This window comes from Poecile atricapillus, chromosome Z, assembly GCF_030490865.1.
Source record: "Poecile atricapillus isolate bPoeAtr1 chromosome Z, bPoeAtr1.hap1, whole genome shotgun sequence".
NCBI classification, from domain to species: domain Eukaryota; kingdom Metazoa; phylum Chordata; class Aves; order Passeriformes; family Paridae; genus Poecile; species Poecile atricapillus.
In genome coordinates, this window is record NC_081289.1 from 28,508,963 (window position 1) to 28,532,377 (window position 23,415).

Sequence of the window (23,415 nt, forward strand, 5' to 3'; positions counted from 1 at the left end):
GAAGTCTAATAATAGCTATTTACTCATTCAAACGCCTGTGATCTGAGGAAGCCTGGACAGGCACCCAGTGGCGTGTGACAGAGCCCTCCAGAGCCAGTGGAGTGGGTTTAAGGGAATGACGTCCTTGCCCGAGGCAGTGAGGTTTCAGGTCTGGCAGCTTTCCATGCCAGTCTTTGCAATCCCCCTGCCGCTGTCAGCGCGCTCCTCCGCTGCTGCCACCTCTCTCGCGTGTCCCCCTCTCCCTTTCACTGCCCGTGGGGGGCATCTTTAACTTGGCTGCACCCCCTGCCATCTTCTGGCAATCAATTTTTCAGGGACAATCCGTGATGTTTTCCTGACCCCCCCCCCCCCCCCCCCCCCCCTTCCCTCTTCTCCTTCCACTCTCTCCCTCCCTCCCGCTGACTTGTTATTATGTACTGCAGCTGCCCGGAGGATTTTAAATAGACCCATAATCGCACAGCAGCTCCTCTTGGAAGTTTAAATATAACCTCCTTGTTAATCTCGCGGGTGGCAGCAGCACAGCACCTGGGGAAGGGAGGAATGGACAAGCACTAACCCATGGTTTTACATCAGAACTGGAAGGGCTTAGTGAAGTTATCAGGAAATTGCCTTGTTCATTTTAACCAGAGTAGTTCTGAGGCTGGTGCAAAGCACCAAACTGATGATTTTTGCAGCACAAAATTATTTTCTTAGTTACTATCCCAAGAGAAGGCTGCCCTGCAGCTGTCCTCCCACTTTCCCTGGCTTGGGCCAGCGTCTTACCTGTGCTCCAGGAAAGTCCCCCAGGAAGCAGTGGGCAGCTGAGACTTCAAACCCTTTGCCTTCCTGCAAGAGCATTTGCTGTTTTTCCTGCAAGAGTTGTGTGTGTGGTACTGAAGGAGGTGTTTCAGTGGGAGACCCTGCATCTTAATTCCCAAATTATTTCGTGGTAAAAGACTGATTTCAGTATCACTTCTGGTTGATGAATTAACTAATTTACCCCTCAGACTGGAGCAGTGTTTGCTTAGCATCATAGTTCGGGGACACTACAGAAGAGATCACAATTAATAATGGATTTTCCCAAAGGACCTGTTCTAAAAGAGCAAATCTAGTGCTCACTAGTCCATTAAATGTAGTGAGACACTTTCAAATAGGAACTGTTGCCTGTTGCTTTAACCTAATAGGATCCCTACTCTTCCTGCATCTCAAATGCAGCCATCGTCTCATACAGAGGGATGAGTGATGTGTGAGGGATCATGTCCCAACTAGTTCTTCTGTTTTAGCTGGAAGGAGGATCTAGCTGGCTAGGTCAGGGATGTGGGTTGTATTTCCTCCAGTCTACTGAGCAGGTGCACAGTGGGAACTGTGACACACACTGACACCAGAAAGTTGTTTCTTTATTTTTCCTCCTTTGTAAAATATATAAATAAACCAAACCAAATCCTGGCCATACCAAACAACACCCCCCTAAATCGACCGAAAAAAACTCAAAAAAAGAAAATTAAACAAAAAAAAATTCTTTTAATTGATGTTGAGCAGTACCCAGAAAATAAAGTAGTACTATTGATGCTAAATTATCCATCAGTTCTAGTAATCCAGCCATAGTAATTGCTGAGCTGGGGGACTAATTCACAACACATAATTTATTCAGTGAATTTAGCTGCTTTTTTCTGCTCATGGAATATCAATTGTGCAGATCATAATTTCCTCAAATTTATTTGAATTTATTTAGTGAACTTCTTGGAAAATATTTACTCTATGGATTGATACAGGCTGCTTTACTTAATTATGGTTGGTCAGAGAGATCTATTTGGTATTGTTTCTATTCCCTTGTTGAATGAGCACACAAGCACTTCTGTCTTGAATACTTGCATATGAACGTGGTAGATGTACACTTCTGCAAGTTTTTGCAAATTTCCATACATGAATATGCAGATAAAACTCCTATATGGGAGCACTGACAGCAAACAAACAGACAAGCTAGGCTTAAGTAATTTTGCATTAAAAAAGTGAATTAATATTTTTAAAGGGCCTAAATTACCAGGACAAAAGTAGTATTTTACTGCAAAGTAACCTAGTCCTCAGTAAACATCATCTTGAATGGCAATAATGGAATGTTGAATCAGAACCTAATAATTTTCCTCTTTGCCTCTTTCTGCTGATCAGTGCAATGATTTTCTGTAGTAAAAGGAAAGCTTGGACATTTATTTTATGAAGACTGTTCCTTTTTTAGCTGGCTGTATTCATGTGACCCTTGCTGTAAAAGTGCTTGTGTCCTTCAGTGGGTAGTGCTTGTCTGAATGGGAGACCTGATTTTCTCACTTCTATTAATTACCTGCTTCTAAACTGTCTCCCTAGCTCCCTCTTTCATCTCAGAAAGGAGATGTAGTGCGGCTAAACTGAAACTTTCTAAAGGACAGAACTGTAAATGTTTCCAAATGTTTGGCTCTGGTTCGTGGTGTAGAAGTGTGAGAGATCATGTTCATAAGGACATTTGTGCACACGTGGGAGTAAGTAGTGTAGTGTGATCAACACGGAGTGTAACAGGGAACAAACAGGAAGAACTGGACATTCTTGAGGACTACAATGTAGAAGTAGGCTGAAATGCACCAGTGTGAAGTCTTGGACCATGTGGATAGTCGTGTAACTACAGTGCATGTTTTGGAGCCCTGGTTTGGGTAGAACCCACACTAGATCTTAAGGACTTGAACAGCTGAAATTGTTTGGAGACTGCAACACTAACATATTTCTGTTTCTTCTAACTGGTCTGGATGACTTTGAACTGTCTACTAGTCTGTGTGGAAAGACTCTTTGTTACTCCTACTAATTGATCCTAGAAACAATAGGATTATCAGTTATAAGCTAATGAAAAAGAGAAAAAGTGGGAGTATTATTTACTGATGTGATAACTGAGTCTTCAATATGAGACATCAGCATAAAAGGCAATTATATTCCTAGGTGCCAGGCAGGATACTCCCTGCCAAGGCAGAGAAGTGTCAGTATCATTGTAAAAGTCTCTACTGTAATTTCCTCTGTGTATAATTCTGTGTGTAATTCCAGTTATTCCAATTAAAGCAAAATGGAGCCAGAAAAGTATCTGGTTGGTAGAGAGAGGGAAGAACACATTTTACAAGATGAGAGTAAGACAGTGTAGCTTACCTAACCTGGCAAAATGCAGTCTGAGAAAACAGAAAAGGCTGCCCTCCACTAAAACAAGAGTGAGGTGAAAATACCCTGGCAGCAGTAGTGCTCTTTAAGGTAAAGAGCTGCTGGTAGAGGTATTGACTGGCTAGGAAAGGGCTTCAGCAGAAAGTCATCAGTATAGCAACTTTCAAATCACATGGGAAAGTGAGAAACCTAACTTTCCTCCAGAGAGAGCATTATTGGTTCCTGAAAAGAGTAATATGGAAAGACTCATTGTGAAACCGGGGCTTGGACATCTCTCCCACACTGCTGTTTCTTAATTATATCAAACCCCATGCAGGCACTCTGTTCTTCAGATTTAAAAGGACCTTAATTCAGTTTAGTTCAATTTTCTTCTAAGGGTTGCTTTAATTTGGAAGAACTGTGTCCATTCAAGGCTAATGTGATTTAATGAATTCATGCTAAACTCACAACTTAAGTTAATTTGGTTTAATTTTCCCAACCATTTCTCTGCAGACTACCCTTAAGACGTAGTACAAAAGGCTAAGAAATCCTGAGCAGTCCTGATTGTGATTCAGTTCTAAACTGGAAAGCAGATTTTCTGTCTGCAGAAGGCCTGAAGAAACATCTGGCCATGTCTAACATGCCTCTCCCTGGAGAGGTGCTGGGAAGGGTGCAAGCTCCCAGGCCCAGTGTCTTGACTGTTTCTGGTGTTTTCCCTCCCTACCATGGGGGCCAAGCAGAGCAGCCTGCTGATATCCGTGTTTGCAAAGAGTGTCAGTGCTGTCCCACGGGAAGGTGGGCTCTGTGGGACGGCCTGTTCCGAAAGGTGGAGCTGAGTGTGCTTTGGGAGTAGCATTTGGGAGTAGATCAAGGGGAGTGTGGGCTGTTTGGCTGTGTGCTACCTGCAGGTAGAAAAAAAGTACCTTATTTTAATTCCCCAAACTGCACTCTGTTGCTTATGCTTGCCAGCTTCTAGGAAAGAAAACACATTTCCCTGTAATGCTGTTCTAAGGGGTTTACAGCTCAGCTGCGATGGGAGGTGTTATTTCTGTCACTGCTATTAGTTGGCGCATCTTTATTTGCCTCTTTCTGGCTGGCACATCGTGGGTGGGAAATCTGTGAGCCCTAATCTTTTGGGCTTTGGAAGGTGCACAAAGGGTCACTGCTGCCAGCCCCGGCTGTGGAGGGCACTCAGGAGGATTTAGTGGTGTCGAGCCCGGAGCACGGCTGCTGCGGGAAGGGACCGTGCTGCCGTGGCTCTGCAAGTTGCCATGGAAACAAAGCTGGATGCTTAATCGGGATGCGTGTGGATGTGAACCCACCGTCTGCTGTCCTTTTGGCCTCACCTCCTGCTGCCCCAGTCCCAGCGTGGTTGTGACTGTCCTGTGCCAAGAGGGTGGGAGGGGAGCTGGTGGTGGAGGGACCCTGTGGAGCTGAGGGTGCAGAAGGCTCCAAGGAGAAAATGTTGAAGTTGTTCCCTGGGTCCTGGGAGTGGCAAACACCTTTGCTGAGGTGGTGGCGGCAAAGGGACCCTGAGGAGCAGGCAGCAAGGGTAAGTCTCCCATGGCAGCTGTGGTGAGAAGCACTCTGAGATTTTGGGGTGCCTAGACACTGCAGGGAGGGAGTGAGTCTTGACATCATGTGTGGACCCTTAGGTAGCACCCAACAGGCTTGCTCGAAAAATGGTACTATTGTATCATCATAAATTTAGCTCAGGGACTATACTGAAACTGCTTTGCAGCTTCAAGGACCCAAGGTAATACTTCTGCAAGGTGTTGCTGTGCCTTATGGTCTTTCTAGGTTGTTTCAGGTTAGCTCTGGCACTTCTGAGGTAAGGATGTAGCATTATACAATATAAGACATGGTTTTGAGAGGTCTGAAAATGTGAGGAGGCTGTTGCTGGGGAATTAAAGCAATTGCATAGTGCACTTAAAACAAGCTTATGCAAAAATGGGTGAGCAAAGAGATCTCACTTAATGTATTCCCTCTGCGCTGTGAGCAGCAGTTGAGAAGAAAAATTTGCTAAGTGAAAATCTTTTCATTTGTAATACCTAGCTCAATCAATATCTAGAGGGGAGCATTTGAGGGAAACCTAGAAGCTGTAGCAAAAGCTCTTGACACCTCAAGAGGCAATAATCTGCCTTCTGAGTTCATAAAGACTGCATGATAACTGATAAACTCTGAGGAGGTGGTTTGGTGCAAGCTGTAGGATGAAAGGTGTTGCCCACTTGCAGTCCTGAAAAATCTCCTACCAAGATTCACCATCAACTGTGGTATGTCCATATCCCAGCAGGAAAGATTATGACCAGCCTGCTTAAAGTCCTCCTGACGCTTCTGTCTGAAATGCTCTTCATATTAAGTTTAGACTGTAAATGTGCACGGCATCACTGTACCCAGTTAAAATGCTGCTGTCAGGGTTCCCAGAGAAGTGAGGACTTCCTTTGTCCAAGTCCAAGATACACAACCGACCTTGTGTGAAGAAGCAAACTGCCCTGAGAAGGACTGAGTCCAAGACTGGGAGGGCTTTAGGATTAATCTCTGTTGGAACAGACATACTGGTGCTTATGGAGTGAAATGAAAATCTTCTGGGAATTCAACAACTGATGCATAGCAATGAAACACACAAATTACCAATGGGCTGTGCAAACCTGCCCTCCCTCCCCCAGGGCCCTGGAATGCAGCTAAAGGGGAATGCACGGTCCTTGATTCAGTGTCCTCAGCTCTTTCTATAGGAATGGCATATGTATATTGTAAGCATACAAATATGTAAAAGTATTGCTTACTTTTTCTTCCTTGGATATTCTAGTTACAGTATAAAGAGAGATTCAGTAGGAAGGCCAGTGAGGGATACTTGGAAAGGCCATGTTTTTCCACTGATGAATAGAGAGGTTTGTCCATAGCCTAGTGCAGAATGCACAGGGAGCCTGACCATATTTTCACTTCCATTTAGAGAGTATGGTAACACTATGAAGTTAGTGGGATTAGCCTGAGGGGCAAAAGCACAGAGATCTACTGTCAGCCTTTAGAAACTGCTGGGTGACATAACAAGAGCAGTTGGACACCAAATGAGCTGTAGAACACAGGCTTGATGTTTTCCATGCAGTGTGCTTCATTCACCGAACTTGCCCAGTCTGCAAGGCTGCATGCCTTGAAGAGCACCGACGCCAAAATAATAAACGTACATTGTTCTTCAACTCTGCTCCTTCTACTCCTAGCACACAGAAGAGGAGAAAGTCCTCTGAGATAAAGGGGGCACAGCTACTGCTGCAGGCTCCTACGCAGTGCAGACAAATGCCTGGTGTGGGAATGTACACACCCTGAAGGCACTGAGATAATGAAAAGGTTGAACTCCTTGCGCTAGCCACCACTCTTGAAAGAAAATTTTTTCATCTCAGTGCCTCTCAGGAGGAGATATTCAGAAGTTTTATATGAAAAAGAGAAAAAACGCTTCCTACTAGGAAAAAAAAATTATCTTGAAGGCAGATGACCAGAGTGATGTCTTTGTATCAGCTTTCAGAATTGCTTAGCTGTACCCTGAAATAAACCTTCTTGTGGCTAAACACTTCCCATAAATATTCCCTCTTATGACACACCTAAAGAAAAGACAATTTTGATTTTGTTTCATTTTTGGTTCTGCTTATTTTTTTTTTTTTAACCCAGATCTTCTTGATGTATATTAATTACATGACTATTTGCCTCCGTGGAAGGTGAGTCCTGAAGGACTGTATTTTGTGAGAAAGAATAAAGTCTGTTAAAACTATGTCTGGAGTGTTTTCACCCATGGTTTGAAGGCATTTATCTTCCTCTGGTCTGTGGCCAGGGCTATATAGTGAAGCAGCCTGTGTAAATCCTGGCTTCTCCCTGAGAACACTAACCAGAGGCTTAACTAGCTCTGAATGTATGTGTGGTGATGCAGACACTGCTCTTCAGTAAGTCTGGGCTGCACCATCACCTGATTTCATAGGGATCATTGTCAGATGCTAATCCACTTCAGGTGCCACCAGCCTGCATCAGGGTGTAGCTGGCATACTGGAAATGAGACACTTTGCCTATCTTTAGACATCCTGCATGTAATTGTCTTTGTGCACATGAACATGTGTATGTCTGCACACACACACACACACACACCTGTGTGCACTGAGAAACCAGGAGCGCAGGAAGACAGAAAATTACTTGGAGTGGTACAAAGTGGAAGGAAAGACAAAACACCACCACAGCCTATGGTTCTTCCCTTGCAGACAGTGCAGTGCTGGACTCAACTTTTTGTTTTCTCCCCTCAAATGGTCATTTGTTCATCCTTTGTCACAGGGCCTGGCCAGGCAGTGTTGAGACTGAATAGCTCATTTCTCCCCTGCTTGCTGTAGCCCCTGCTGATCCTTCAGTCTACTTCCCACTCCCCTATTGTGCCAGAGTGTGTGGTTAAGAAAGAGGACAGGCAGGAGATGCAGGAAAACAAGATGCATCAGCTTTTCCTTTGAGTCAGTCAAAGAGCTATTTCTATACCTAACACATCTCACTCTGGCTTTTATTCTCTTAGATGCTTTTGTTACTCTTATTATTAATGACCAGCAGAGGCAAATTCTTTTGCTGCTCTATCATTCCCTTTCTCTGCTGTGTCGATCCTCGACAGAAATCTCAGTGTCTCATGTGCATGTGTGATTTTGAAAAAGATATGGCAGTTCAGTCAGCCTCGGGTTTTGTTTAAAAAAGTACAAAGCCTAATATAGATAGAAAAATCTGAATTCAAGTACAAAAAGTATCTTATTTATTACGCTGCCACTTTCAAGTTATGTCAAGGGCATATTGAATATATAGATATATATTAATATGCAGGTAAGTATAGAAAGAGCCCAAATTCAATTTTGCGTGCTTCAGAACAGAGTTAAGCTGACTGGAAATGGGCTTCTTGACTTTCACCGTCCAAGCAAAAAATATGCAAAACTGAAACTTGTATCACCTTTATTGCAAAGTCAGAGGGACCAATTCTCACTTCCAGATCCTCTTCATCAAATCCTGAGCAGTATAAATGTTCATGTTCTTAGATCATGGAAGTGGGTAGAATGGTCCTTACAGCACCAATCACTGTTGCAGCCATAAATATTAAGTACTTCAGGAACTGTGGGGAAGATTTCAGACTCTAGCTCTACAAGTCTCCTGTGGTGTCCAGTCTTTTACAAAGAACAACTTCCAATTCCTTGGAGTTCAGAAATGTCTGTTCCATCAGTAGGGAGTTTGCCACAATTTCTGCCTCAGTCTCATAACAACGAGAGCTGTGAAAAACAGCTATTAATCATCAGGGCAAAGAAAAGGAATGGAAGAGCTATGATCCCAAACAAAAATAATAGAAAAAAGATAATGCAGCAGCTGTGGATTTGGCAGAAGATGCTGCATATGTTTGGATGGGCATGTGTGCATGCAGGAGACTTCATGTATTTGTGAGTGTTTTTATCTGTAAAGCTGTAGAAAACCTCCTATTGAGTTTTTGAGACTTAATAGATGGGAGCTCAAGAAGATTTGAGAAGGGAGCTTCTTTCCTGTGTAGGATCTGTGTAAATAACTCCATTGGTCTCAGAGTTTCCAGTGGGGATGAGGAGAATCAATAATCGTTTAAAACTTTGTGAATCAATTCAATAAGCAAGACAGACATGACAGCAGCTTCCCAACAGGGGCACTCCTCACTGGTTGATTAGGAAGGAGAGCTGGGTAGAGAGAATGTAGGTGCAGTTTTCATTCATCCTAGAACGCAAGAGGAAAATAATTATGGGTAAAGCAAGCTTTAATGGGGATTGAGTCTCCAAGCATATTGAAATCCTTGTTGTTTCAGCCACGGACTCTCACAACAGTGTGATATTCAGTGTGATACAGTAGCTTCCAAAGCAGGGACTTAATCCAGAGGCCTGGTCCAATGGGTCAGGAATCCATTTCTCCTCAGATTTGGAGAGCCCCCAGCTAGATAATAAGGTTACCTTAAGGTAACACCAGGATGGTGCAGGCTGGTATTTGAACTAGTTAGCTCTCCTGATTTGGCAACTCTACTGGACACGAGCTGGAGCTTCCACACAGTGCTGATGAACAGATGCCTTAGGGCCAGTGCATGGTTTCTGTGCCTCCTGTTGCCTGGTGCAGACATACATTTCCTGTGCTAATGAGGCAGCTGCTTGCCAGCAGCATGTCCAAACAAAAATGGACCAGGGTACTCTTTCTTCATTTTATGCCCAGATTATTTCATCCTGTTCTGAAAGTATAAGGCAGGGGGTAAAATCCCTCTTAAAATAAAACCACACAGAGCTGCCTTCTTGCCTGGCATACAGAACAACGATTTGACATTCCTCCTGTCCCAGCCCTTGCTGTGAAACACAGGTTGAAGTGAGCTGAGGTGAGTCAGGTTTGGGAAAGTTCAAGGCAAGAAGGAATTGCACTCTGAGCAAGCAGCACCTTCTTTCCAAAGTGATGGAGTCTGATCTGGAGGGTGTGGTGGAGGGAATTGTGGATACTCATAGTCTCAGAAAGCTGTGAGTATGAAATGGCTGAATGCTTCAGGTTCAGGAGGGGAAAAGGTTGGCTCCCTTCTTTCCAAGTGGCCCCTCAGTCCCTCTCCCCTACCCGAGCATCTCTGTGGTCCCAGCAGGCTGTCAGGACATGAGCCCTGCACTGGATTTAGGTAGTGATGTCCAGTGCCAGTCTTTGGAGCTCCTACACTGACAGCCATGCTGTGCTGTGCTGTGCTGTGCCAGGCCTGGCTCTGCTGTGCTGTGCCGGGCCTGGCTGTGCTGTGCCGTGCTGGGCTGTGCCGTGCTGTGCTGTGCCGTGCTGTGCTGTGCTGGGCTGTGCCGTGCTGGGCTGTGCTGTGCTGTGCTGTGCTGTGCCGTGCTGTGCTGGGCTGTGCCGTGCTGTGCTGTGCTGGGCTGTGCCGTGCTGTGCTGTGCTGGGCTGTGCCGTGCTGTGCTGTGCTGGGCTGTGCCGTGCTGTGCTGTGCTGGGCTGGGCTGTGCTGGGCTGTGCCGTGCTGGGCTGGGCTGTGCCGTGCTGTGCTGGGCTGTGCTGTGCCGTGCTGGGCTGGGCTGTGCTGGGCTGTGCCGTGCTGGGCCTGGCTGTGCTGTGCCATGCCATGCTGGGCTGTGCCATGCTGTGCCAGGCCTGGCTGTGCTGTACCATGCTGTACTGTGCCATACCATGCCGGGCAGTGCCGAGCCATGCCGTGCTGTGCCAGGCAGTGCGGTGCAGTGCCGTGTGGTGCCGTGCTGTGCCAGGCTGTGCCATGCCGTGCCGTGCCATGCCATACCGAGCTGTGCTGTGCCAAGCTTTGCCGTGCTGTGCCGTCCTGTGCCAAGCCGTGCCAAGCTGTCAGGATGCTGGTAATCGGGAGCTTGCGGCCTTGGCGGCTTTTCGTGTGCACTGTTGCCAAGGAAACTTCGCTGCTGAACTGGGACCAGGGCGATGGGGCCGAACAAGCTTCCACCTCTCTCTCTCTCTCTCTCTCTTTTCTTTTTTTCTTTTTTTTTTTCCTCCTTTGGGATATATTCAGAATATCAATTATGACTCTCTTAGAGAAGAGGCAGTCAGGTATGAGGTAATGGGAAATCTGGCATCTGTGCAATCTAGTTAGACCTCAGCTCTTGGTTTTGTCCACTTGATAGAGAGCTCTCCTGTTTTAAGTGAGTGTTTTGTTTCTCCTTTGAGTAAGAGAATTGCCCATTTACGCCTGTCCAGGATGGATGAGGCTGAAGCCTTTTATTGCTCCTGCCTTAAGGAAAGAGAGGGCACATCTACACAGACTGTGTGCAGCTGCTCGTTCATTTGTACTCTAAGGCAAGCCAACTCTGATCCAAAAGGTATAAAAATTATATCAACGTGTTAAATATTATCTAAACTGGTTGATAATACCAGCCTGTGAGAAAAGATTAAATCCTGGCACAATATTACTTTAAACTGACTGCCTTACCTCAGATGTAGTCTGTCCATCTCAGAACAGAGACACAGCCAACTTCACTCGGCTCAGAAAGGCTGACTAGAGCTTGGCATCATCAGGACTGCAGGTGCCATCTGTTAGGACAGAGAAAACATCTAACAGCTTAGCCAGCAGAAGGTTAATGATTAAATAAGCAAGGCAGAATTTGAGAGAAAGGGGGTATCACTGTTTTATGAGAGAAGAGGAAGAGAAGCTCTTAACAGACACATTCTGACCTGTCCGCACATGGACCATAGTGAGAAGAGATCTTGAGCTCCTGAGAGGCTCAGGGGAAATTGGATGCAATGCTGAACTTCCAGGACTTACCTAAATTGACTCTGTGAACCTTTGGAGGTTCAGCTTATATGAAGGTTTGCTCTTATTAAGAGACCAAAGGTATACTTGATGAAATGGGCGAGTGGTTAATTTAGAAATAATAAAAAGAAATAGTATTTCACCCAGAATAGTTGACTGGCAAAATTTATTCAATGACATCTTGCCAAATACTGTGACTGGACTTTTTTGAAAGTGCTGGATAGTTTTATGGCTGCTATTGATTAATAAGGCTATACCAATGACATCCCATTCAGCTTACAGTCAAAATTCAGTCCTTAGTCTGGAGGGTAAGACAGCCAGAAAAGAAGAGCCAGGCAAACACCATGATGTAATCAGATGGATGAGTAATGGGGCAGTCTGACTTTCATTTGCTTTGGACTGGCAATGTCAAGATACCGAGCCAACCTAATGGGCTCCTCTGAGTTGGGACAGGGAAACTGGTCCTGGGCTGTCAAAATTGTCCGCATGGTATAACATCACCTGGTGAATCTACTCAGCGTGGCCAGTGGTCTAATCCATCCATGTACTTTCATCAGACAAGGAAATACACACCTACAGAGGTGAAAATGGAAATGTAACAATCCTGGTGGGAAAACTGTTTATCCTGGCAGCTTGCTAACTGCTATTTCTCCTCTGTGGGAAAATGCTGGCATCCATGCCTGGTGCTCTAAGAAGCTGGTACAACATACCATCATATATTAATCTGCTTTTACCAGTCATTGTTTATAAAATTCACAAACTCTACACCCTCTCTTCAGCCAAAAAACTGAATTTCTCTGAATTGTATGTGTCAGACAATGGCCCTGATATGTTTGACTCTTCCATCTTTTTTATTAACTGCATGTGGTATAGAGTAAAACAATACCAAGATCTAGATTACAGAATCTAGGTTATCTTGTGTTTCCTCTGTTGCAAAGTCTTTTGAACAAATTATTTCTGCAGACCCTTAACTGAAAAGTGGAAATCACCTCTTTTCAGCCCTTGAGTCATCTTTAATTGGAGACCTTTTTGTTGCAGCTCTCAGGAGCTCCTTGGTTCTGAAGCACTTGGACTGTTGCCCCTGGGTTAGGGCTCTGCAGTAGATCTGTTTCCACTGCTTCAGAGAGATTAATGTCCAATCCATGACTGAGATCTGTGTATATGATGAAACTTATATGTGTAGGCAATGTCATTATACATGTGAATTTGGTATATTTGTTATATTTGTTATCATTTACCAGAGTAATAATTGAACTGTGCTAACAATTCTAGATTCTTCACTGAAATTAGGAGCCTTCAGAGATTGTGGCTTCCAGAGAAGACCTAGAGAGTCGACAATCATTCTCCTAATTAATTTATCACAGTGTATCCTGTCTGTCTTTCTATCAGTGATGACGTTGAACTGTGTCTCTTGTTATCACTCATCCACAATTTCTGTAACCATCACCTCTGAGCTGTGTACCCTTCTGTCAAATAAGTCTAGTGTGTTCAGTACTTGCAAGAACAAGGGAGGGAACTGATAAATGATATGGTTATATAAACCACATTTTTTCATCTTACAAATTTGAACTTCCCACTGATAGCACGTTCCCAGGGCAGCTTGGAGGATTTTCACTAAGAATGAGCCACTCATCAGTGAATTAGAACATGGGGAAAGGATTGCAAGAGGTCATCTGCTATGCAAGTCAAAATAATTAGTAACACAGGGAACCTATTTCAGTAAAACAAGAAAGTTTTGAAATCCTATTAAATAGTATAAACTAGGCAGAGTCATTAGGAAATGACACAATCCAACGTGCTCCAACTTTTTGTTGAGTAGGTTTTAATGTGAATGTATTTGTGGAAATGTGAGTGTGTAGAAGTGTGTGAGATGCAGAGATTCTGTTTTAGATGCCAATTCCACCAGGAGGACATAATATCAGGTCTGTAGTGTCACCATGTTCTCATAGTCTACTGCAAGCATTCAAGAAAGGACTCACACAGCATGATACAGCATGTAATATAAAAGCCAGAGTTTTATTGTATTGAGTTGTTGAAAACTAAATAAAAAATTAAATTTGGAGAGAAAAAAACAAACAGACAGAGGATCCTGACTGTAGGCTAGCCTGAGGCAGTAATGGATTTGTGGTAAGATAAACAGAAGTAAATGAACACTTAAGCAACAAAGATCCTGATTTCCTGTCAGATATGTTATAACAAACGGGACTCAGATGTATAGGAAACTTAATTATACGATGCTGAAGTGTTGTGGCATTTTCCATCATGAGCAGTAAAACTCCCAGTGAATCAAGGATCCCACCAGGACTGTGACAAATAGGTGCACAGTGGTGTCTCAGTTTTGAAGAAAAAAAATACATAGGAAGGGAAATGGAAGCCTGTGTTTTCCCAGAAGTTATTTGGTGCTTGCTCACTCCTTTTTGCACCTCCCCGCCCCTCCTCCCCCCCAGCCCTCCAAACTGTGTGGTAGACAGGACTTAAATCTAAGCAAGAGGCACCCCTGTGTGATTTGGCTGTTGGTCATAGAGTAATTTTGCAAATCAAGACTGTACTAAAGACACATGAACAGCTTTTCTTCTAAATCAGGAAAATGAGAAGAGGGCTTTGGAAAGTGGCCTGGGTCATTAGGATCTGATAGGATTCCCCCTGTGAGCTGGAAAGGAAGGGCAGACCCCAGTTGTTAAATTATGGTTGTGCAGGAAGCCTAATGAAGCAGCAAATGGGGTTAAATATACAGATGCTCCCAAAAGCCTAATAAAAAGGGGCTACTAGCCTAGCCACACAAACTCTATGTGTCCTGCATCTATGTGGAGGCAGCAGAGTAGGGTATTTTGCAATGACATGGTATATTTCTCAAAATCCTAGAAGCAAACAAGTGCTCTGGACTTGCTCCTTACTCGAATTCCTTGACACAACTTGCCTTCGTGGGGTCTGGCACTTCGACTGAAGCAAAAGGAGCTTGCCACCCCTAGCAAAAATGTGCTCATGGACCAGCCACTAGGGCATGGAGCACAGAACCAGATTACATTCAGGTAGGCTGTGCAGAGGAAACAGAGCATGCTGATCTCCTCACTCACCAAGTCAGCAGTCAATACCATGGCTCTGTGGAAGGCTGGCCAGTTCCTCAGCATAAGTGGTTCACTGCAACGGTTTTTGGGATCTTGCATTCCCCTGCTTTGTGGATGTTCCCCAGCCTGCCCTATGCTGACAAGCAGTTTTGCTCGGGATTGTAAAATACTGTTTGTAAGGCAGTAATTGCATTTGCTTGCCTGGGGAATCTAGAGTGCCTGTTAGGAAGGAACTTGTGAGAAAAGCTCTCTGGGGACCTCTCCTGCCACATCTGAGGTAAATGGCTCATTAAATGGCAGTGATTGGTTTCAAATGGTGCAGCTGGAGGAGGGCTCCTGGGAGAGTCACCTGCAGCCTTGCTAAGGATTCACATCTTCAGTGAGGTGTGGGTCAGACCTGGCCTCTCTGCAAGTCTGAAGAACTTTGAAGCATTGGTGATAGTTCTTGGCTGTTCTGTAAACTTTGTCCTACCTCTGCAAACCCTCTTCCATCCACCTAGGAATTCCCTAGCCACCAGTCTCCAAGAGGAGACTTCATGGCAAGTGTGTTTGTACCTTCACTGTGTGCAATGCAGCCTCCTTATTTGAAGGGTTAAACGTGCAGGAGGAGGAGGAGGAGGCAATACTTGTCCCAGCATTGGTAAACTCCGAGCAGATTTTCTGTGGGAAGCCTTCTGTCAGCTGGGGAGCGGTGCTGTGTCAATTGATCAGCTCCACCTCCAGCTCAGCTCTACAAACTACAGATCCCTCACCTTGTAGGGGGGCAATGGGGGAGTACTGGGATCTCTGGAAGCTTTGAGATCCTGTAATGGAGCCTCTGCTCTTTCAGACTGTGTGGGGGACATCCTGCAGCATCTTGCTGTCGCTTGCAGCAGGTAGCGATGGAAAGCCTGAGCTTGCAGGTGAAAGGGCTGTAGGAGAAAAACAAGCTTTTTTTCTGTAGCCAAGGGATTGTATTTCACCTGGATGATGTGCAGTGTAAGGGACTTTTCATTAAAACTTGACCTATCCCTATCCCAAACTTGATCTGTCTCTCAGTAGCAATGCTGAACCCTGTTTTGGCTGTTTCAAGGTAAAAAAGGAAGATGAAAAGTGGAATGATATTTCTTCAGGAGAAAAACAGAAACTTATAATGTTCTGTAAAAACCTGTAATGTGTGGAAGGGTAAAATACTCCTTTTTGGTTTTAGACTGTAATAAAACAATAATTCTGTAGGGTATATGTGTGTAAAAATGGTAAAACTGCCTTAGATCTATCTCCTAATTTAAAAACTGTCACTGTAACACTACAGTGAGGTCACGTTCGTACTCTGATAGCCCCACTGTTTTGTATCAGTCCAGATCCTTCTCTTTTTTCTTGACTTTTCATCAGTCATGTGCAAAAACAAGGTTAGGAAGAAAATTGTGACTTTTGGACATTTTTCTTAGCTTGCTTTTTGTCCCCCAAAAAGGCTGTGACTGAGATTTCTATCCAACTCTATCAGCAATTCTCCTGATTTATTATGAGAGGGACATTTTCTTCTCTACTATTGTCTGTCCTTCCTTCTTCACCCCTCTCTGACTGCTGAGTTGGTTAGGGAATGAAGAGCATTTGGCTAGCCCAACTATTGGGATGATTAAGTGCCAAGAGACATCTTGGCAAACCAAAATCTGGACTGGCTTGCACCTCCTTAATGCTCTCATTTTGAATATAAGTTGCATCTTCTTGCTGCTTCTGTAATACAAATGCCAACAGTTGCTCAAGAGCAATTATTGCATGCACAGCCAAGTGGCCTGTGATGTTTGATTTAAAGTGGGGTGCTTCCATTTCTCAGTGGAGTGGAATTGTTTTGCTGGGTTGTGATAAAGCTATCTATTTGGTGTATTGATTTTTGATGTTCTGGTACACTCTTGTTAGTGAGGACCTCTGAATTTTCTCCTCAGGTCTTTTGGGGCTGAATTCCGTTCAACAGTTAGGCAGTGCACTCATGTGGAACGAACTGTCAGCAGGCAGTTTAGCTTGACCCTGTTTAAATCACTGGGAGGGCATTACCTCCTGCATCTTACTATTGTGCCTACTAACTCCTGAGAGTGTGTGTATGTAGCCTTGAAATAGTAGTGGATTTACCATCAAGTGTTCCCTATTTGTCACTGAGGAAGCAACCAGGCAAGACTTCCAGACAAAGTCAAATTTGTGTCAAATGTTCCTGTAATTCAATAATCAGGCCCTTCAGATCCTGGACTCTCTGCTAGAAATGGTGAAAAATTGCAGTCAGTTCAGAGGCTCTTATGCATAAGTGTAGAAAGGCTCTTGTTGAACTTAATATAAAAATAAATACTAGTCATCGGTGTAGCTGTCTTGCCTTTTCATGTTGCAGTAAGGCTGAGTCTTCACACTCTAGCATTCGGTTTGCTACAAGTGGCTTTCAAAGGCACTGTGCAATGAAGGGTGTTGGAGATGCTTGTTCAGGATTTTTTCTAATTCTGGCAGATGCTGTGACAATAGTTTATTTCCTCTGTCTTTTCTAATTTTCTGCATAAACTTTAAAGATATAAAATATCTTTTTATTAGAAGAGTAGTTTAGGAGCACAATTCTGAGAGAAGGGGGTGAATTCCAGTGATAAAAAATATGAGATGTTTTCAATGTATTAATGGCTCCAGTTGCTGCTCCTGTTTTTTTGTGGTTTTTTTTAACTTGTCTTCAATTTGTTGTTGAAATTGTGTTGTGTTTGTCTTTTCCTTTTTATTTTTGCATACATTTATTTTTCCACTAAGCAAAGAGCAGCCCTAAGAGAACTTTCACATGTGGGTGGTGAGCTGTACAGAGGAAGTGAACAGAGTTTAATCACCAAACCTCATAAGAGAGGCATGGGGATCTGGGAGCAAGGACTCTTTCATGTGGGATGTGACCCCTAGGGAGCTCAGGAAAGAGAAGCAAGTTTCTTAAGGCTAGGTATGGGATCAGGCCTTTATTTTTTACTTTTTTTTTTCTGGAGTTGCTGAGCTATAGCATATTTTGTCAATATAGAAAATGGCTATAGGTAATCAAAACCATGACTAAAGGATGAATGGGTGATTGATTAACTGCATCCCTGCTGAAAAACAGCTTTACCTGCCAGGAGGTAGGAGACTTAATTTGGTAGAGAGCTGTTCTAAAAGTGACTATCTTGGGCTAATGTCTTGAGGCACAATGAGTTTTCCCAGGTCTCAAACTCCTGAGTACGTCCTTTTGTATCTCTGGTCCAGTTTTCCGGGCTTATTAAAAGAAGGTGGGGCTGTTCTCATTCCTTAAAGTGGTATTTGGATTTGGAGAACTTTCTTATTATAATGTGAATCTCTTCACAGAGAAATATAATTTAATTCTGTGGGGGTTTTTTATTTTTTTTTATGTTATTGGTGTTTTTTGGGATTTTTTTAAAATAATCTAATGCTACTCTACAGAATTCTGCAGGAGTTTGCAATTGATTTTAAAAGACAGAAGATAAATCCCTAAGAGACCATATTGGCAAATACTTTTTTCCATTCCTTTCTTTCATGAATAGAGCAAAAGCAGGGATTTACATTTTTTTGGATCTGTCATAAACTGAAAGCCTGGTATCTGGTGAAATCCAGGGACGAAAAAGATTTACACTGTGCCATAGGAGAACTGAGATCTGTATAAAACTCCCTTGGAGTCTTTGAGCTTGTAAAGTGGTACAAGTTCTGATTTTTGCAAAAATGAACTTAGCATAGTAGAAGGATATGAGAGCAATGCCAAGAGAAATACTGAGCTGACATTTCTCTAAAACAGTGTCAACAAACGTCATCATAGTTTACAAATCTCTATTTTATTTTAATGTATTTTATGTTATTCTGAGACTGAGCCTTCATAGTTGTACTGAGAACTGTACAGAACCCTGCTGCTGCTTTCTTTGAGAGGAGCTAGCAGTAGAGGTTGTCAGAGCTCTTTGTATCCAATGATTTTGCCTACTCTATTTGTACTTTGGTCTGGATACTCAAACCAGACTATCCCAAACTCAGTATCAAAGTGACTGTCCCAAAAATCAGTATCAAAACTGCTGTGTATCCTGTTTATCCTACATATAAGATTATGATAATCCTGTGATTAAAGCTCTTAATTTCATGGAAATATTTTGTACCTATTCTATTTTTCTGTCCTCACTTGTGTACCACTTGTTCTCTGTCTGTTAGAATCAGTCCTAACCATTGAAACCTTTAAGTAATTTTGGCAACCTGCCTTTAAAAATAAAGTAAGGACAGCTGGTCATAAAAAGGATTTTACTTCCTTCTCACTTGCTTCACTTAAATTTTAAAAAGATAAAAATCTTTAAGCTCTGGCCAAAATATGAAATAAGATTCTGACAGTGTGCCTACCCCTTTATGCTCAATGGATTGACCATGAATGATGTTTATTTCCTTTGACCTATTCTTGTTTTCTTTTTTTCTCTCTTCCTCTCTTTGACTTCCTATTCTAGGATGAGTCATCCATGTTCTTCCAGTTTGGCCCATCAATAGAACAGCAAGCTTCTGTCATGCTCAACATCATGGAAGAATACGACTGGTACATCTTCTCCATTGTCACTACTTACTTCCCTGGTTACCAAGACTTTGTGAACAAGATCCGCAGTACCATTGAGCACAGCTTTGTGGGTTGGGAACTGGAGGAAGTCCTTCTGTTGGACATGTCCCTGGATGATGGGGACTCAAAGATCCAGAACCAGCTCAAGAAGCTCCAAAGCCCTGTTATCCTCCTGTACTGCACAAAGGAAGAGGCCACCTACATTTTTGAGGTGGCCAACTCAGTGGGTCTGACAGGCTATGGTTACACGTGGATCGTGCCCAGCCTGGTGGCAGGGGATACAGACACAGTGCCATCTGAGTTCCCCACCGGGCTCATCTCTGTCTCATATGATGAATGGGACTACGGTCTTCCTGCCAGAGTAAGGGATGGAATAGCCATAATCACCACGGCTGCTTCTGATATGCTGTCTGAACACAGCTTCATCCCTGAGCCCAAGAGCAGCTGTTACAACACCCAGGAGAAAAGGATTTACCAGTCCAACATGCTCAACAGGTAAGGGAAAGAGCTAGGCCAGCTGTACAAAAGGGTGGTCAAAGACAACCTCTGATACCAGAATATTTCTGCCAGGGCTTGTGGTGCTTTCAGGCAGCAGATGGTGTTGGCCAGAACCTGGGCAAGGGGAGGGGAGCTGAGGGTGGAACCTATGTTGCTGTGCATTGTGAGTGCCAACATTGTCACCTGCTTAGAAAGCCTTCATACGACACAGAGGGCAAGTCAGCATGAGGAAGAGGAATAATGAAGGCATAGTGCAACAATTTGAATGTGCCCGTCAATGCACAAATTTTTGCCTTTATAACAGCATTGAACTTCTTGGGGTGTCTTTGCATGGCTGGGTCTGCACTCTCCGGTGGGTTCATGCTGCAAGTAATGGGAATGTCTGTGTTGAAATCTAGAAGGCACCAGTTCTGTTCCAGGCACTAGAACTATGTGAACAGGTGTCCCTTATGGGTAATGGTTGTGCAACCTACCTGGAATAGTTTAATGGTAACTGTTGTCTGAACACCAAGTATCCTTCAACTGTTCATTAGCCCTGAAATACTAGATAGAAGGAAGTGCAAAGAGATGTGGAGAACTAGAACTGCAAAAAGAGTTTAGAACTATCAGCTCTGCTCAGCTCCTGCTTCATACTCAAAGCCTTTAAAGACCTTGGATGTCTTAAGAATCTGGTTTACCTCAGAGGAGGGCTTGTGCTGTTCACTCAGCTCTTTGGCACTTCATTGGCCGTTGTCTGCTGGGTGTTTTGGGTACCCTTCTCTCTTGTGTACTTTATGCAGAAAGCCTTGTACCTCAATTAGAACAGTAAGTTTTTCCAGATTGAAAAGACTATTTAAACATATGGAAAACCTGTTTGAATAAACATCTTTTTATCCAGATTCAATTTTTCCTAAGAAACAGTGCTAAGACATCAGTTTATGGGAATAGAGGAAGCTTGTGGTGGAACAGCACTCTGATAACTAAATGTTCCTTTTTGTCCCAGATGGAGTTTTAGCATGTAGCAAAGCAACCCAGATAATTAGACATGGAATCCAGATGTCCCCTGACCTGCTCAGCTGTCATTGTCCAGTGTTTTACATATAAAATCCTTGGACATGTTAGCTCCTTTCTAGTAAGAAAAGGAGAACCCAGGCAGCAGCTGTCAGGCCACACAGAGCTCAGTGTCTTTGTTCATTTGTCATGTTTAATCACTGAGCAGTGCAAATGTGATGGATTGATCTGCATGCTGTGACCCCTCACTGTTAGCTTTACTAGGCAGATAGAGGGACTAAGGGACAAGGGAGCAGATTTTTGCTTTGCCTGAACGTTGGGGACTTTAAGAAAAGGAGAGCTTTATTCTTTGGCCCAATATCTTACCCATATTGCTATTTGTTTTTTGTCTCTATGATCCATTGGCATATTACCAGGTATTATTACTTTTACTTCCTCCTCCCCATGCAGGCCTTGAAACTACCAAAGGTGCCTGAAGCTTTTATCTCTTTCGTTCCCAGCTAGGCTTAGGAGTAAGGGTTTTTTCTGCTGCTCTTTTGAGTCATCACTGAAATGATTAAGCAGGGAAAATATATTTAGTGTATACAAGTGACATCAAGGCAGGCTTTTGTTCTACCTTTCCAAATTAAGAGGGATTTTGGGGGGAGCTCTATTGTGTATTTTCAGCAGTTATCTAGAAAACAAAACGTTCCCTGCTATATGATGCAGTGTTCTGCAGAGACCTTCTGCCAATGAGTTCTGTTGACTCTCTGTTAGCCTATGCATAACATCACACCCATATAGCTATGCTGCTTCAAGGACCCAACATAATCTCTCTGCATAGCACCTTTTTGCATTGTTTAGAAGTCTCCAGCTCAGAGACTCCTGAGTGTAGATGTGACAGCACTGTTGTGCCACATAGATATGCCCTGAAGCCTGAGCACCCCACATGAAAGCAGTTCTTGTCACTTTTGAAGATCCTAGCTTTCTTTTCACCTTTGTGGCCCAAATCATGCTGCTTCTGCTCCCTTGTCTGCTTTAGGTACAGTGCTTGTCGGAATGAGTGCCAATACATGTAGATACACCCAGCTTAGTTTGGGTACTGACATCTCACTGAGAAGCACAGTCAGATTAGTCCTGTTCTGGACTATTCCACGCTCTATTCTGCCACTGTGTAGTCTGCTGCAGGCACCTGAGCTAACTCAGAAATAATTATAATTATTATAATACTTGTGAGTGGAGTGCAAATATTTGCTTTGCCTCACATAGTGCTGGCCTGGGAGGGGGTTCTGACCTTGCCTTCTTTCCCTCCTACCTGCCCATGTTTCCACCCTCTCTGTATTTCCAAGTGAGATGGTTAAAAAGTTTGACTTCAGTGGGTTGGGTACTTAGTTTTAGTCAAATTACTTTCAGTCACCTTTTGAAGTTTAAAAGCTAGTGGTGTCTGAAATAAGCCATTGTTATTACAAATCCAAGGGTTCAATAAAAATTGGAAGCCTCACACCTGAAGACTGTGGAGGAGGAGAGGTAGAGAAGCACAAGGTGTGGAAGGAGGCGATCATGAAGATGTGAGTTCATCTCACTGGACCAAAACCCAGAGATTAATAGCTGTAATCTGTGTTCATACCTTCAAGTTCCATCGAATTTGCTGGAATTTACTATGTGCTAAGCTTTAAACCTCTCATGATATGCTTTGTCTGTCTGGGATAGTACAGATTCTGCAGACCTGGCTACTTCATACTTTCCCTAACCCCTTCCACCTGTTCGGATCCCACAGTACTTGTGCACTGTGCACACCAGGTAGCAGCAATACCTGCGTGTCTGGAACATGGTTTGGCTCATTTTGGACTGGACTGCAGGTTCTGGAAAGCTAATTTTAGCCCTGCTCTGGACCCAGCAATACTATATTCAGCCATCTGCAACTTACAGTTCCCCCTCCACATGCCTACACAGAGTAGGGAAATGCATGTACGTGGGCTTGATGTCTGGGGAGACAAAGTGTATGTGTATGTGACCTCAGATAAAGCATCACCATGTAGCTACTCTTTCAAAAACTCTTGAAGCTGATCCAAAGTGGTCCAATCTACTTCAAATCCATAGCTGGGGAGGCAATGCAATAAAGGAATTCTCCCATTTTATTCTTTGGAGAGTGACACATCCAACTAAAAAAATGTGTAATTTAGTTCAGCTGGGGCACACTATACACTGACTGTGAATTAGTCATTTCCCAAGATCTTCCTTTGAACTCCGAGCATTTCTTACTTTTTTTCCTCTTCTTTCTAAAAGATAAATTCATTTTTCTGAATGCAGCTAAAATCAAATGGTCTTGCTCAACATAGAGTCAGTGGTTGATCTGGGTGTATAATGGAGAAAGGAGAAAATGAACTGAATGTTGTTCAGATTCTCCATGTCTTTCCTCCTTTTTACACTGACACTTGTTCATTTTTGCAAGAACTTGTGCAAACAAAGTTTTATTTGAAGTATGGCTGCAAGCACAAAAAGAAACAAGACAGACTGTTATCTAAATGCCATTTCTTGACAATGTAGGTGTTTGGTCTGAATCTTCTTGTATCACTAATGGTCTCATAGCAACTGTTTCTGTCTGCTTTCAAACTGGTTCGCTTTTGTGTTAGACTGGAAGTGCAGAAGTATGATCACGACCATTGAACATTTTGGATTTTGTCCAGTAAGTGAACCTGCTGATGAGATAACTCCACTAAAGAGTAGTAAAATGATACTTTAAGAGAGTTTTGTTCTACAAGGTTTGTTAGTTATCTTTTTGAATGATTTTTGAGGAATTTTTTCTCTAGTGAGGGATTTATCTCAATTTATGCTGATAATAGGCTTGGGTGGTAATTTGGAGTCTAAATATCCAAATGCTGTTTCCCAGTTCAATTACAGTCTTTAATTCTTTGTTCAGTTTGTAATAATTACCTA

General features: G+C 43.3%; 1 protein-coding gene across 1 annotated transcript in view; it reads left to right on the forward strand.

Annotated features, from left to right (window-relative positions):
* LOC131572866 (glutamate receptor ionotropic, NMDA 2B) overlaps positions 1 to 23,415 on the forward strand; it is a 176,420-nt gene that overhangs the window by 37,912 nt on the left and 115,093 nt on the right. The window contains exon 3 of the mRNA XM_058826274.1: positions 18,908 to 19,506. Coding sequence (XP_058682257.1) covers positions 18,908 to 19,506 — 599 coding nt within the window. The remainder of the gene's footprint in view (positions 1 to 18,907; positions 19,507 to 23,415) is intronic.